The following is a 14640-nucleotide window of genomic DNA, read 5'->3' on the forward strand; positions in this document are numbered from 1 at the left end:
AAACAACGTGGGTCTGGGGAGAGCATGCACAGGAACAAAGCTTTTTAATAACAGTTATTTGACCTCATTCCTGTGACTTTTTTTCTTGAAAGCCAGTGATTAATGTATTCAGCCCATTCAATAATTCAAAATATGTGTCTTCCTTCCAATAAAAACATGGCAAAGGACAGTACAATTTATTTAAAAGAACGAATTTTCTTATCAGTCTGTTATGTGAAATCTTAGTAGCCTGTCTTACCCTAAAGGAAAAATATCCTAACTCTGAAGAATAATGTAATGTATATTTCAATTATGTTAGCAAACATGGAAGGAATCCAACCTGTGTAAAACACCACCATAAAATGTTAGGTCCTACTTTTATCTAGAATTCTAGCAATAAATTTTACATTACCTTATCATCCCCATTGGTAACCACATATTAATTAATGTATTTTGCCTGGAATATTTCAAAGACTATAGTGAGCAGAGACCAATCAAAGTGTCTGCCTTGTTCTGTGTATCACATAAATTGTTGTATGGAATCTGTCTAAATACTCCTAGAGTTCTAGGTTAAATATATAATTAAATAGAAATGATTTACAGGGAATTATTTGTTGTTTTCATAATGGTAATGATAACTAGCATAATTAGGAAAATGCCTTAACCGATTTTTAATGGCTTCCTTTCCTTGAACCCACCAAATATATTTGACAGTGATTTAAATTACAAAAAAATTGCATAATAATTCTATTATTATGCATTGTTATGTAATAATCTAATTAAGAATTCAGATGGGCATAGTCAAAGGAACATGCTATTTGGGCCAAACACAACAATTAGTTCATTTCTTAAGGGTACCAGTTCAGTTCTGGTTGCCAGCAAACAGTGCAGCTGTCACTGTATTGTGAATTTTATTTAGTGCTCACAAGGAATAAAACCCTTGGACTTTAACATATGTTTGCCTTGCAAGACTTGTAGGGTGCCAACAGCTAAGTAAGGCTGTCAGGACTGGGCCTCAGAAGCTGTTCAGATACAGAGCAGTAGTGATATTCATTGTGTTCTGCCTACAAACACCTTTGGAGCTTTGTTGTCATTGTTAGGAAAGATCACAGGCAAGGGGTAAGGGTTCATTCCTGCATTTTTATATTAAAAGCTTCCTGAGCTCAGAAACTTTTATTGTTTGGATTCCTTTCTTTTATCATTTTTTCACAACTGATAGTTTATTTAGAATGCTTCCTGTAGCTGGGAAAGATTAGGATATTAGGGGACCAGAGCAGCGCCAGTCTGTGGAAAATTACATTGTGGACAAATGCAGGAGAAGAGATAAACATGGGCACAAGTTATCTCTGTAAATGAACGTGAAACCATCATGTCTTTAGTTCTCATGATTTTTAAAACCTCATCTTGTGCTGCTCACAAGTTATGTGGTCGCTAAATTTAACTCTGGAAGGTTGAGACCACTCATCTCTTTTACCTAGTAAGAGATTGCAATAAACCTCCTACTCAGCTACTGGGCTCTCATGTCATCTCATGTGGTCTTTAAAGCAGACTAGAAAATGCTAATAGTGGTTGTCAATTGAGAAATAGCTACCAAGAAGCTGATGTCTAAGTGTGGGAAATAGCTTATATTGTGTCTATCTTCTAATATGAACAAGTTTGTTTCTGGAGATTTTATCAGACAATTAGAATCTGATTTAAATACTCAAAATGGTATTTTAAGTAATTTAAAAGGTTTTAGGAATATTAAAAATATTTCCCCCCATTTTGAATGTTAAAAGAATGAGTAGAATTAGTCTCTTGCTCATGCACTTTTTTATTTGCCCAGAAATTCTCTCTTTCCTTTGGCAGCACCTAAATGACATTTATATGATATGATATTTGATATTTATATAATTTATATCCAGTATAGTAGGAGATGCATGACACAAGATAAGAAGCTGTAGCATGGAAGGACCTGTCTAATACTGAAACCATGCACATTTGGCTGGATGCTGAAGTGTCAAAATAAGAAAGCACACGTTTCTCAGCCTAAGAACTTCTCATATTTTGGTTACTTACTGCTCATTGTTGACTAGTCAAGCTGTATTGCCCCAGATGTATTTAAGCACAATATCTAAAAGTGGGAGAAGCTACTGATTTCAAAAGTCCATAACTATGAGAGGACCTTGTTTGTGTGACCTGTAGATCCATTACATGACCATGTCTGAGAAGACATCTAAGTGTGCATTCCAGACTGTAACTAATTTGAAGTGAAATTAAATGTATACTGTAGTGCTTTTTTTCTGAATGTACAGAGTGTGAAGCTGCTGAAAGTTGACCATGTTCTTGCACAGCTGCCTCATTCTGCCAGTGCAGAGGTCTTAACTTACAAAGTCTTGGTCAAAATGTGAAATCCTGAATTCCTCCCTGTAGAATATGGCATTCTTTTAGCTCATTGACAGTTACATGCCTGGTATGTTGCTCAGGCCCACGATGAGAAAGAAATCAGAAGTAATTTCCAAGAAGTCAACTTGTTCTTTGTTTATGGTCTGTATGCACTGAAAACTGAATCTCCAGGGATGGCACAGAGGTTTAAGAAAAATTAGGTTGACTAAAATCAGATCTTCATCCCTACAATCCTGTCCAAGTGGAGCAATGTACAACATATAGAATCCAAAAATAATTTTTGCCTGAAGAAAAACTTCATTGCTCATACAGTACATGTGTCTTTCTTCTCTGATATATTAATATGACAAAACAATTGTCTGGAATATAACGACTGAGGAATCCATTTGTTCCCACACTTAAAAGCACTAAGTCTAGCAGACATGCCCTGTTCTGCCCCTACATGATCTGACTTGAGGCTACCTGTGTATATGTTATGTTACATGAATTTGTGTGATGCAGTTTATACCTGTTACTTCCCTCGAATTACCTCATATAGGCAGACTGAGAAGCAAACAATGACATCAAATTATCATAGCATTTTTCTTAGCTAGTGTGGGTTCTGTTCCATAGTGAACAGAAGCATAGGTGAAACTCTACGGTGAATGGGCTCATATCGTGCCTCTTGAGCAGAGAGCTCCCCATCTAGAGGAAAACGCAGTTCTCTCTTGCTCTTGCTGCTTCTTTTTTCTATAGGTTTATGCTACTGGCAGTAGTGACAGAGGCTGAAATTTTGTTTTTACCATGTAAGTCCAAACTCTACAGGCTTTTGCACAAATCACTAAAAATATCTATGTAAAAAAAAGCCCCATTTTAAAAGTATTTTGGGATAGGTCCTAAATTTCAAGGTGGAAGAGGAAGGCTGCACATGTGTCTGTAGCACATTTGTTCATGGATTAAAAACTTCTCCTTGGTCAGAACCTGTCCTTCCTGATCTCCAAGGTTCTCCAACACTTGGTTCAGAACCACCATCTGGAAAATGGAGAAATACTGAATTACAGGGCTTGAGAGGGATTTCCCACTGACAAGGGTGCTGTTTGTGACTTTTGGGGAAAAAGAAAAATCATACCGAAAAGGAAGCAGAATGAAGACATAATGCAACAGCAAGATGAAAGAAAGGCAGTGAATACAAGAGCAAAGAAATGAAATAAGACTAATGTATGGGAAGAGTGAAACAGTCCTAGGTGGGCTACAGATTGATAAGGACATTTTTGTTTCCTGAAGGTTTTTAGAATATTTGCCTAAGCAGGGGTTAGGTAGTTTGCAAGAATAAAAAAAGACTGAATTTTCTTATTTCCTGTGTGTTTAAACACAGATTCAAGTCATTGCTTTGGGTGTTGGCAGCAGTCAGTGGGTCAAATTCTCCTCTCAGTTTCACTGATGCAAGCTTATTTGTCTGAGAATATTTTTCTCTGCTTCTGCTTTGTTTTTGTGTTTGTGCATCCCCCCTTTGGGTGTACATATTGTATGTTCAGATCAAGAGTGAAAAAAACCATTTATGAATAAGAATAGGCACGTGGAAAGTTCTGACTGTGTAATGTTTTGTAACAAAGGGAAAAAAAGATGTTTTTCATAATCAAAATTTCCAGTAGAGATCCCTGTAGTTTAGGCTTTCTTTGTCTTCACCCTTCCTTACTTCTCTGTGAGAAAACTACTGTCTCTTCGTAATGAGATCAGGTAAATGCAGTTGTGTAAAAAAGTTCCAGTTTGTGCTTTCTCATTGTATTTTTAAGTAGTGCTTAATTGTTTAGGATGGATGGTGCAATAATTTTAAAATTAAAATCATGCAAAATATCGCCACCCTTGAATGTTCCCTGCTTTCTCTTAGCTAATGTCTACCTTCAAATAAAAACCTCTTGAAGCAACACAAAATAAATCCAAGCCCTTCTTGAGGTGCTCATGGCATTGAAAATGCTCAAGTCTGTTAATACAGAAGCAGGCAGAAGCATTTTTCACAAGAGGTCTATTTTCTACTTGAAAAATGCTTGATGAAGCATTTAAAAATTTGACTGTATGTCTGAAACAGCAGTACTGGCATCATAAGATTAAGAGTGCTTTATATTATCAACAGTGCTGTACCATATTGATATGGTCATGTCATTTCTCTGAAGCATGGGTTTTCAGAAGATTTTTTAAACACAATGCTGCTTATTTTGGTATGTTTTGCAAACATTTAACACGCACGGAACATTACACAGATAGTAAACAGATCCTACAGATAGTACATAGACTACCTATGCTGCAAGAGACAGAGCTTTCCACATAAATTGATAGCTGAAAGCAGTAGATTTTTATTGCCATTGCTTTATTAAATGCAAAGTACATAAACTGATAAAATCTAGAGGTTCCAAATACAACACAGTTAGAAAATTAAAACCTATGTCCCACAGTTGCTGCAATTTAATTTTCTGAAGCTTTACAATCCGCTACACCAATAAAACCAAGAGCTTTGCTGCAGAGAAAAGAAGTTTTTTTAGGCGTCTGTACCTGTACCTAGCACACCACTAACTTTCAGGGTTTTTGCAGAAGTCCAGGTACAAAAGAGTGCTATATACTCGACAAGGAGTGAGGACCCAAACAAGGATTAGGTTAGTGGTTTGAAATACCAGTCCGTGTAGAACTCAGTGTGAACATGCACTACAGGGACGTTGGAATCCTCAGTCCCAAATACCCCCAATGACTCCATGGCTGACAGTATAAGCTATAAATGCTGTCGTAGCAGAACTACATCAAGCTGCCAAAATTCAGTGTGAGAATACCTCTTTTACCAGACTAGTGAAGCTGTTTTTAAAAGCCCATTTCATGTCACAAATCATGTGGCCCAAACCGAATCCATTAGGCCCCCCCTATGGTTTTCCTTATCCACTCAAGGTGTCGCTTTGTGAGTCGGGTGTAGACACCGGGGCCACCAGCGTCGCCACATTTCTTCTGCTTCCCAAATGAAGTGATGCCTTTCATAATATTATTACATCTTAAAGGTCCGCCAGAGTCCCCCTAGAAAAAGGGAAAATATAGTCATTCAAATCAACAAAAGCTAAAAAATGTTTCCTTTAAATAAAATTTCCACTAGTTAGATGGAGAGAATAAAAATGTAGCCAGTGTTATTAAGGATCATTTTTTCCTCCTTGGAAATTAGGATTTCCAACAGTAAAACAAATTAAAGAAAAGGTTTCAAAAAAAAAAGGCTTCATAGAATTCAATCTAATTTTTCAAGTGTGTGTAATGGGGAATAAATCTAACTCAGTGCTAAGGAAGAATTAGTCTCTTTGAAAATGAAGAAATAAGCTGAAAACTTTCCTCATGGAAAGCGTAAGTCTCCAGAAATTGATACCTTTTTAAATGCAATATTTAAGTCTTTTAAAACGTGGTAGTTTTTACGCAGTTGTGTACTTGACTTGGGAGCCAGTTAAAAGGCTTTTTATCAGCAAAACCTATTTCAAGAATTCTGACATCAAATAAGTAGTTCCACTGAGATCAGCTGCTTGCGAATGGGCCTGTAAGATGTTTTGTGGACATTTCAGTATTAAACTGATGGTATTGAAGATGAGGATGGCTGTCTGCCATGCCTGGATACAACTGCAATATTGAAAGGCTGTGAAGGTGAATTTACTCATCTTAAGTTCTGATTTTAAGGCTTAGAAGAACAAGCCTTGGTAAAATCACTGATATTTGATGAAACTCTTTATTGAGAGATTGTAAATGTATGATGCTGGTACATTATATTTTATTTTCATTATACAATTTAGGCAGTCATAGTAAATATACTTACATTACACGAATCCTTTTTTCCATTCTTAGCCCCTGCACATATCATGTTCTCTGTTATGACAGGTTTGCCGTTATAATGATTTTTATCGTTGCATATTTCCCTCCTGATGACAGTGATATTGACTTCCATCAGGGCAGTAGGGAACTTGCCCGGATGATTGGTAGTTACACCCCATCCTGCTACTGTGCAAACTGTTCCTGGTCTGGGATCATCATCTGAAGGAGGCAGGGGGATTGGTTGCACAGCTTTATTAAATTTTGCTCTTCCCCGAAGCTGTAGAAGATATGGAAAATAAGTATTATGGCACAGTCTAACAGAGGTCCTTGCATATTAACCATTAGATCTTTCCCATTATGGTAATTAATGCAATCCCTTTCTGAGATTCCTCAGTTCTTTGTGACAGTAGTTATGTCATCAATGTAAGAACGGGAAAATGAGTATTCTTTGTCTCATGAGAACCCACTTACCTTCTGCTGATCTATTAGCTCTAAAAAACATCTTATTTTACTTCTCTGGCTCTCAGACCATTTAGAAGACAAAATAACAGTAATTACTGATGCTGGCAAAATTGAGGATCAGAAAAGCCAGACATTTTTAATTAGAACTCCTTTTCAGACAGAATGTTAGTGCTTTTAACCATGTATTTTTATTCCTCTATGGAAAAGCCAGAAACAGAAATATCTTGATCAAGCTCCAGAGTTTGTATACTAGCCGTGGCAACCATTACAGGAATTGTTGATTGCCTTGGTTACCAGTGCATCCCCAGTTCCCCCGGCTGCTGGATTAGCAGACCAGACTATATCACCCCAGAAAAAACAGCCACCAGAAACTCCCTTGGCTCATCTCCCTAGATGACAAGAAGGAAGAAAATAGTTCAGTGTAGTGTGTATATTCCACAAGTGATATATAAGTCTGTACCTGAAGCAGCATAATGTCATTTTCCTTGGTACTGGGGTCGTAGCATGGATAAGGAATGCCTTTTGCAATCTGAAAAGCTTGCTGTTCTTTTTCTCTTTTTTTTGATGAATGGGCTCCAAGAATAACTTTGCTTTTTCCCCTGAGGAGAGGACCACATAGTTATTGGGATTCACTTTGATGTAACCCTAAATTTTTTGTTGGTTAATGTGGTGCTATAATGACCAGCTACTACAGTGTATTTTCCTGTGCCTGAAAAGCAACAGTAATTTAAAAATATCTGAAAGATGACCCCTTGTTCATACAACAGCTAAAAGAAAAATATGATTCAGTGAATCAAATTCATACTATCTTATTTTCATCTTCCCAGGAGCACAGAAAGGTTTCAGGTACTTGACTCTGGATCCACCCCCATTGTTTCCTTTTGGGAACTGAATGAGTGGTGGATGCACAAGATTTGCTGTGGCTACTTGTCTCACCAACTGTGTCCTGTAATTTATGCTGAAAATTTAAGAAAATAGGCCACAACACTGTTAGTTCAGAGATATCCTGATTGTATTGAAATGTACTATTGCTTGACTCTAACAGACTTCAACACCATTTTCTGAATCTGTGTGATGCACAACTCATTCCTCTTTTCAAGGTTTTTCTGCAACTTTCTATACTTCCAAGATATATACTTCCTCAGGTGGTGGCAGAGTTGTGCCTGCTGTGGCTCTCTGACAGAGAGCAGAAGTCTAGCACTCCTTGGCCAAACAGGTCAAGCAGAGATTACTAACTGACCACAGGTACAGCTGGTTTTGGGCAAGCAACGCATCCTACAGCTGAATGGGAGAATATTCCAGGAGATGTGCATGTTGGCGCTCATTCATGTTTTATTGTGGAAAATGCAACCCTGGGAAAGCGTTTGTTCCTTTTCTTCATCTATTGAGAGCTGTCTGTTGACTGAGCCATCATTAAGTTAATAACTGATTGCATTTTCTCTTAAATGGCATCTCCTTTGGAAACATTCTTTACTTTTTGTTAATACACAGCTTTTGGGCCCAGTGGTCTCTTTACAGTAGGTCCCACAGATCTCCCTGTCTGGACAAGGACAGAGATGGAGGGGAGATGGATACATTTCCCTGATGTTTGCGGGGTCCAGTGGCTCACTGGTCTTGGTCAGGCTGTTGACAGAGCCTGAGTGAGGTCTGGCTCAGCAGCAGCTTCAGTCCTCCCCACAAGAGCAAGTAGGGATGGGATGTGCAATTCAAAACTCACTTCTTGCCTTGCTGAAGGACTCAGTAGAGCCAAATATCCATTTGCATCTTGATTTGGGTAGGAGAAGAAAGATGGCTGGCAAGCCAACATACCAAGGCAGAGATCTCTCACCATCTCCTGCCATCTGTTTGGAGGATTTTTGCTCCTGTGTTAACCACATGCTGTCTTTTCTGCAGTGAATTGCGTATCTCTTATAGAACAAAATTACAAGAATTTATTTTTGTTCTCAGAGCAGCAGTTTAGACTGGACACTCCTCTCATCTAGTGTACAGGTTGACTGAGAAAACAGGGATAAAACTTCCCCCCAAATTCACTGCTTCAATGTTGCTATTCTATGCTAATGTGCAGCTAGAAGTTTTTAAATATCTCTTCAGAAACAGTGGAGACCAGTATACTTTGTTATATTTTTAGACTCACTATAACAAATTTGCTGATAGAATCTATAAAGCACAGTAATCAGAACATGATCATGGTCATGATAAATGGATAAAATTATCAGAGATAGTAACTCTCCTTCTTGAACAGATATTGGAGACTCACTAAGGACAATCTCTGAATAAGAGTAAGAACTTACACTTTACAATGTGCAGCTGTTAACACCCAGTTTTCCTTAATTAAAGCTCCTCCACAAATAATTCCTCCTGGTCCCTTGATTTGGGCCATGAATGGTCTCGAGTGTGGCTGTACTTCATTTCCTCCAATGATATCCACGCACAATCCTAAAAAAAGTAAACCACAAGACACACAGCTGAGCTGACAAATACTGTCAGACACTCCAAGTCTCTTAGAAAACATGGCAGTTGTAATTAGAAAGGATACAGACACACAAGTATGCACATATGTCACAATGATGGTCTTCAGGGTAGAATTTTAAAACTGCACAGCAGAATTACTTCATTACATTTCAATAATACTGAAATAAGATCAGTGGGGTACCCCACACCAAAGTTTTGTTGCTTCTGCTCAGATTTCTTTTCTTGAAGATTACTGATATGGTTAATTTCTTAGCTTGCATTGCGAGTAACAGTCTCCCATATCTCCCATATCTTAAATATTGTGCATGGAAACCAGACTATATAGTAGAAGCCACATTATGATAATCTGTTTTCCAGAAAAAGAGAAAACCAAGCAGTTAAGGTATGTGTATGGCTCTGGAGAGAAAGATGAGATAATCATTATGTTCTCTACTCAGAACTCCTCCAAACAGCTCGGACTTTGCAGCTTTCCTTCAGACCCATTCAGAAATTATTTTGTTTGTGTGAAAGATCAAACACATGCAGACAGTGGAGAGGAACTAATTATAAGAATACAAATAATAATTGTGACTACTTCCTTTACATTAATACATGTTAGCTTAACTAGAATTCTGTACATCAGGACTTACTTTCAAAAGTATTAAATTACATACTTACCTCCATGAATTATAAGGAGAATGACAGCAGTGAAGGTGTACCAAGGGAGGAAAGCACCCATGATTTCTGTCTGATGTTCCTTCTTATTCACTCTTGAATATATCTCTATCTACCAATCTATCAATATATATGCATAAATGAAGAGGATGTGGACTTTGTTTTTTCTCTTAAGGGGTTAACCACAACAAGGAGAGAAACCCTCCCCAGCAATGTACCTTAGAGCAGAAGTGTTACCGAGAATTTGCATCATCTGCTGTGGTGTGAAGACAGGCTCTACCCCACTTTGTGTTCTCTCTGCAGCATTTGCAGAGAACTGATGTATGAGTATAGGGGTGAAACACAGTGGGACTCAGATCACATAAATTTAGGCTGATTCAGTTGTCCATGTGAAGTTGTATAGTTTCATTCTAGACACCTCAGGTGGCTTCCAGGTCAGACATGAATTCCAGTCCATTCCTCTTTAATGAAATATCTTTTCTGCTCAGGAGACCCTCAGGGCCAAGGAATCTGATGTTTTCTCATTTCAGGATCTGATGCTGTCTCATTAGGTTTGCACTGGCTGAGCATTCATAAAGCACTGAGTGTGGTTTCATGGCCGAGAGCTAAGGGTATGATGATATTTAAAGTGTCTTAAAGTGTTTTATGTCTGGTGCAGAAGGCCATCACTCTTCTGAAAATGCTGTGCCAGATTTGCCAGCTCTGTGTCTGTGTCTGGAAAGCCCACAGTATCTCAAATGTGACTAAATGCTGAGTTTTAGGCAACTGAATTGAGTCCTGAAAACTCAGGGCACTGGAACAGGCTCCCAAGGGCAGCACCAGCCTGACAGAGCTCAAGACATGCTTGGACAATGTTCTTAAGCACTTGACATGATTCTGGGGTGTCCTGTGCAGAGCCAGGGGTTGGATTTCAGTGGTCCTTGTGGGGTTTCTTTCAACTCAGGATATTCTATGATTCTGTGAATAAGTCTTATCTAGAGCCTTGTAAAAACACAATTTCTCCCTTGCAAATATACACCTAAATAATAAAATTAACTTGCATCAATATTAAATAATTTGGACTATCAACTATTCTAAAACCTATATATTCTATAGCTAGTGAAATGTCACTGTCACACAGACTGGATGGTTTCTTGAAGTCTTGAGCCTCACAACAGGCAACCTACAGAAAGGAGCCCACAATGAGGAGCTTGCAGAAATCTTCTGGGTTCTTGCTGTATCATACCTTGAGCTCAATTGGCCCAGCACCATGTGAATTTCACCTGTAGAAGACCTTGGGCAGACTTTGCTCAAATTTGCTGTTGCTCTCCCTTCTGGGACTGAGGATAACTTGGCAATTTTTTCTGAAGAACCAAGTGTAAACCTAATTTTAGAGACTGTGGAACTCTTTGTCACTGATGCGTGTTTGTTGAGACACAGTCACATATGTGACAAGGTGACAGCTCCATGGACTGCTAAAGCTCACCAAGATTTAATTTTCTTAAATTTTTCTCCTCATTACTAGCACATCCCCTGTAATTATCATCACTTTGTGGCACTGATGTTCTTTTTTACACTGTTCTCCTAAACACAAAATCACCAGCTATCATAGGTACAATTCTTTCTTTTATCAGTCACAATTATTAGACAAAGTTTAATTTATGGTATTTTAATTTATATTAATTATTTAATATTTAATTAATTTAATATTTTAATAAAATTTAAGTTTATGGTATTTTAATATGGTTTAATTTTATGGTAATTCAATTGATTTTATGGTATTTTAATTTAATTTAATTAATGGTATTTAATTTAATTAGCACTCTTACCATATTGAAGCTGTTTCCTGTCTGGACTATGCAGAGACATGATCAAGATGAACACTTGTGAACAAAAAATTCTGTGTGCTGAGACATGTTTAAGCCTGTAGTGCTACAATGATTCATCCTTGGATGGTCCCGTGCGAGGTGCAATGGCCAGTAAAAACAGGTTTGTTATTTATCATCCTATGTTTGCCTGATGTGTTTTCAAAGAAAATCTCTTTGAAAGACACTGAATAAAATATTAGCAAATGTTCCTAGACGTTTTCCAGGTAAATAGATACAGGTAAATCTATGCCTGCTATCTAAAACTTAATCTTCTATGGCCTGGTTATACTCTTTTTCTAGTTGTACTTCCATTTACTTCTAAATCATACTTACTTCTAAAGATGTTTCTTCTGAAACTCCACAGGTACTAGCATATCCATGCGTCTTCAAAAATCCCCTCCAATTCTGAGAGATCCATTGACATTGATAATTAGAATTAGAAATATGGAGTCTAAACTATTGTTCAGTATCCACTGATGACTTTCTGTGCAAGCTCCTGAATGACCTCTCTGACAATCTGCAAAATCCCCAATGGCACAGGTGTTAAAGATCAAATTGATATGCACATAACCTGTACCAATTTTGTACCCGAATGCTTTGTCAGAGACTTATCTTCCTCTTGCTATTTACATCACTGAGGCTGAAAATTTGACATAAAATTTTAGGGTGTGCAATTAGTTGGCTGGGCTCCTTTGGTTATGGCAATAAGTTAATTTACGGCAAAGTTTAGATTCTATTGGCCTTTAGCATTTAAAGGGAAACTACAAAGCAAAGCTTTCTTCTCAAGTAAAATTCTTTTATTAGCTCCTCTGCTGCTTATTTAATTGGTCTTCAAGAGGAGCAAGGCAAAACAAAACACTCTGTCCTTTCTGCCTAGAGCACTCACAAAGCAGAGCCTCTCACTCAGCAGAAGCCACTGCCTGAGTAAAAGAACAAGGTGTGTATGCAGTTCTATGTCCAGCCTCTGCCTTTGGGGAGGTTTCCTATGGGCTTCAGGCCCAGGGGTCAGTGGATCACTTTCAGATCTGTGCATTGCTGTGCTGAGGTTTCTATCCCTTACCTTACACTCTGTCATTTTGACCATTTGCCTTCTGCAGTGACTCTGTTCCTTTTTCCTTCATGCTGCTTTCTTTGGTGCTTGAGGTGAGCATCAGATGTGATTTTAGGACACCATTTCAGGAGATCAATTTACACTGCTCCTCTAAGGCTTCCAGGTCTGCTGGTACTGAGTTCAGGCAGTCTCAGCTCAGATGAAGGGCTGTTTTCTTGAGCTGGGAAGGGAGGGCAGGATAGAGGTGCAGAGCTGGCAGCTGCCAGGAGCACAGCAAGGCAGAGCTGCCCTGTCTTCTCCTTGAGCTACCACATCCCCAGTCCCACCCCAGTGTGTCTGGACACATCCCTTAGTGGCTGGGAGACAGATTCCCAGGGACTTGCTGGGGAAAGGGCAGAATGTGTGGTGGGGCATACCTATTTTATTTTCTTCTCCGGTACCAGTGCCTCATGGTACTTACCTGTTTGTCTTTTCTGCCTCAGCTATTCACCTGGTGTCCCTGTTTCCATTTATTTGCTATGTGATACCAGCAGGAAATGTAGTAGCACAGAAATACAAGTAGATGTAGTAAACTCAGGGAGTCCTCAAAGCCTTGCAGCAAATGAGCATTCCTTCTATGATGTTGTTAGTACCTGGCAGAAAGAATCCAGCATTAGATATTATGCTCTGGGAACACAAGCCTTCTATTGTTTGGCCAGAGCATGAATCTGTTTCCTATTTTGTCTCTTATGCTGCTTTCCAATCCAGCTATTTGTTGGGAGGGCAAAGCCATAAAGGACATAAATTATGCCTTTAAGACTCTCTTTGCAGAGATTACCTGCGGATAGTGTAGGTGAATAATTCTGGGATTGGATGGAGAATGGAGAATGACTTTGGGGGAACTGGAGCTGGCTGATTCAAGAGCCCATGAATTCTTATAGTAATTTGCTTTCTTTTAAAAGAGCTTTAGAAGAGTCTTCTGAAACATGAATTGTGCTGCACCATGTGCATGTTTTCAAACTGACTTCTAAGTAATAAGATTCTGTGACACAGAAATAAACATTTCTATGTTACAATCTTGTTCAACAATGAGGTTGAGACTGAGAGCTGCAGTTCTGTAATTCTTGAATAAAAATGGGAGCTAACTATATTGGGCAAGTTATAGTTCAGATTGTTTCTAAAGACAATTAATATGGTAGCAGGTTTTGTAAGTTCTTCACACAAGGGCAGACTGGGGTTTTTGTGGTGGTTTACCAGCAAAGTGTGCAAGACGTGCATGCAGACACAGAGGTCTGCAATACAGAAATGCTTTTCTCACCAATTTATCTTTTTTTTGTGACCACAGATTAGATTTTTTTTGCGTTTGGCAGTTTCAGAGTCTAGGGTTTTCTGTATCTGAAAGCTGCACCCCCCAAAATTATTTCTAACAAGATACAAATTGCTTTGTCTTACATGTGTGAGGCTGGTGTTGGGTTGTCTTTTATATCCTATATTCCATAGTTTATAAAACAACAGATGTTTGACAGGTCTCAGTGGTTCTTGTTAATTTACATATGAATATTTTTCAGACTTTTAACTGAAGCTATTACCTGGGCAGTGGAATTCTGTGGAGCAATTGCTGGCTACTGATGTACCTTTGTCCACAGGAGTGACTTTTGTACTTTATGTGCCCTGAGTTTACTCAATCCAGGTCCACAGCTTAGGAGCAACTTTTGAACTCCACATGCCCTGATTATTCCTCCACACTGCCATTCTCTGAAGCCTTTTCAGGTTACATTCATTCTCCATTTTTTCTACAGTTTAAAGATGGCCAGTTTAATTCTTCTCACTTTTTTCCCCTTTCTTTTTTTTTTTTTTTTTTTTTTTTTTTTTTTTTTTTTTTTTTGTTTTCCCTTTTAAGCCAAAAAGTGCATTGAACACCCTGAGTCATCTAGGTGTTATTTAGAGATTAGGCTTTATTTGGGTTTTATGAGGAGTTTCAAGAACTGGGCAGGTTTTCCTTTACGA

At 38.3% G+C, this 14640-nt stretch overlaps 1 protein-coding gene across 1 annotated transcript; it reads right to left on the reverse strand.

Annotated features, from left to right (window-relative positions):
* Nucleotides 1-5238: 5238 nt before the first annotated feature.
* On the reverse strand, nt 5239-9820 carry GZMA (granzyme A). Its single transcript, XM_041424597.1, has 5 exons — nt 9760-9820; nt 8922-9066; nt 7091-7229; nt 6173-6445; nt 5239-5397 (listed from the first exon to the last, which is right to left on the reverse strand). Exons 1-5 carry the CDS (start codon nt 9818-9820, stop codon nt 5239-5241), a joined length of 777 nt encoding a protein of 258 aa, XP_041280531.1.
* Between the last annotated feature and the right edge of the window lie 4820 nt (nt 9821-14640).

This window comes from Onychostruthus taczanowskii, unplaced genomic scaffold (assembly GCF_017590055.1).
Source record: "Onychostruthus taczanowskii isolate IOZ18803 unplaced genomic scaffold, ASM1759005v1 scaffold83, whole genome shotgun sequence".
In the NCBI taxonomy this organism is placed as follows: Eukaryota; Metazoa; Chordata; class Aves; order Passeriformes; family Passeridae; genus Onychostruthus; species Onychostruthus taczanowskii.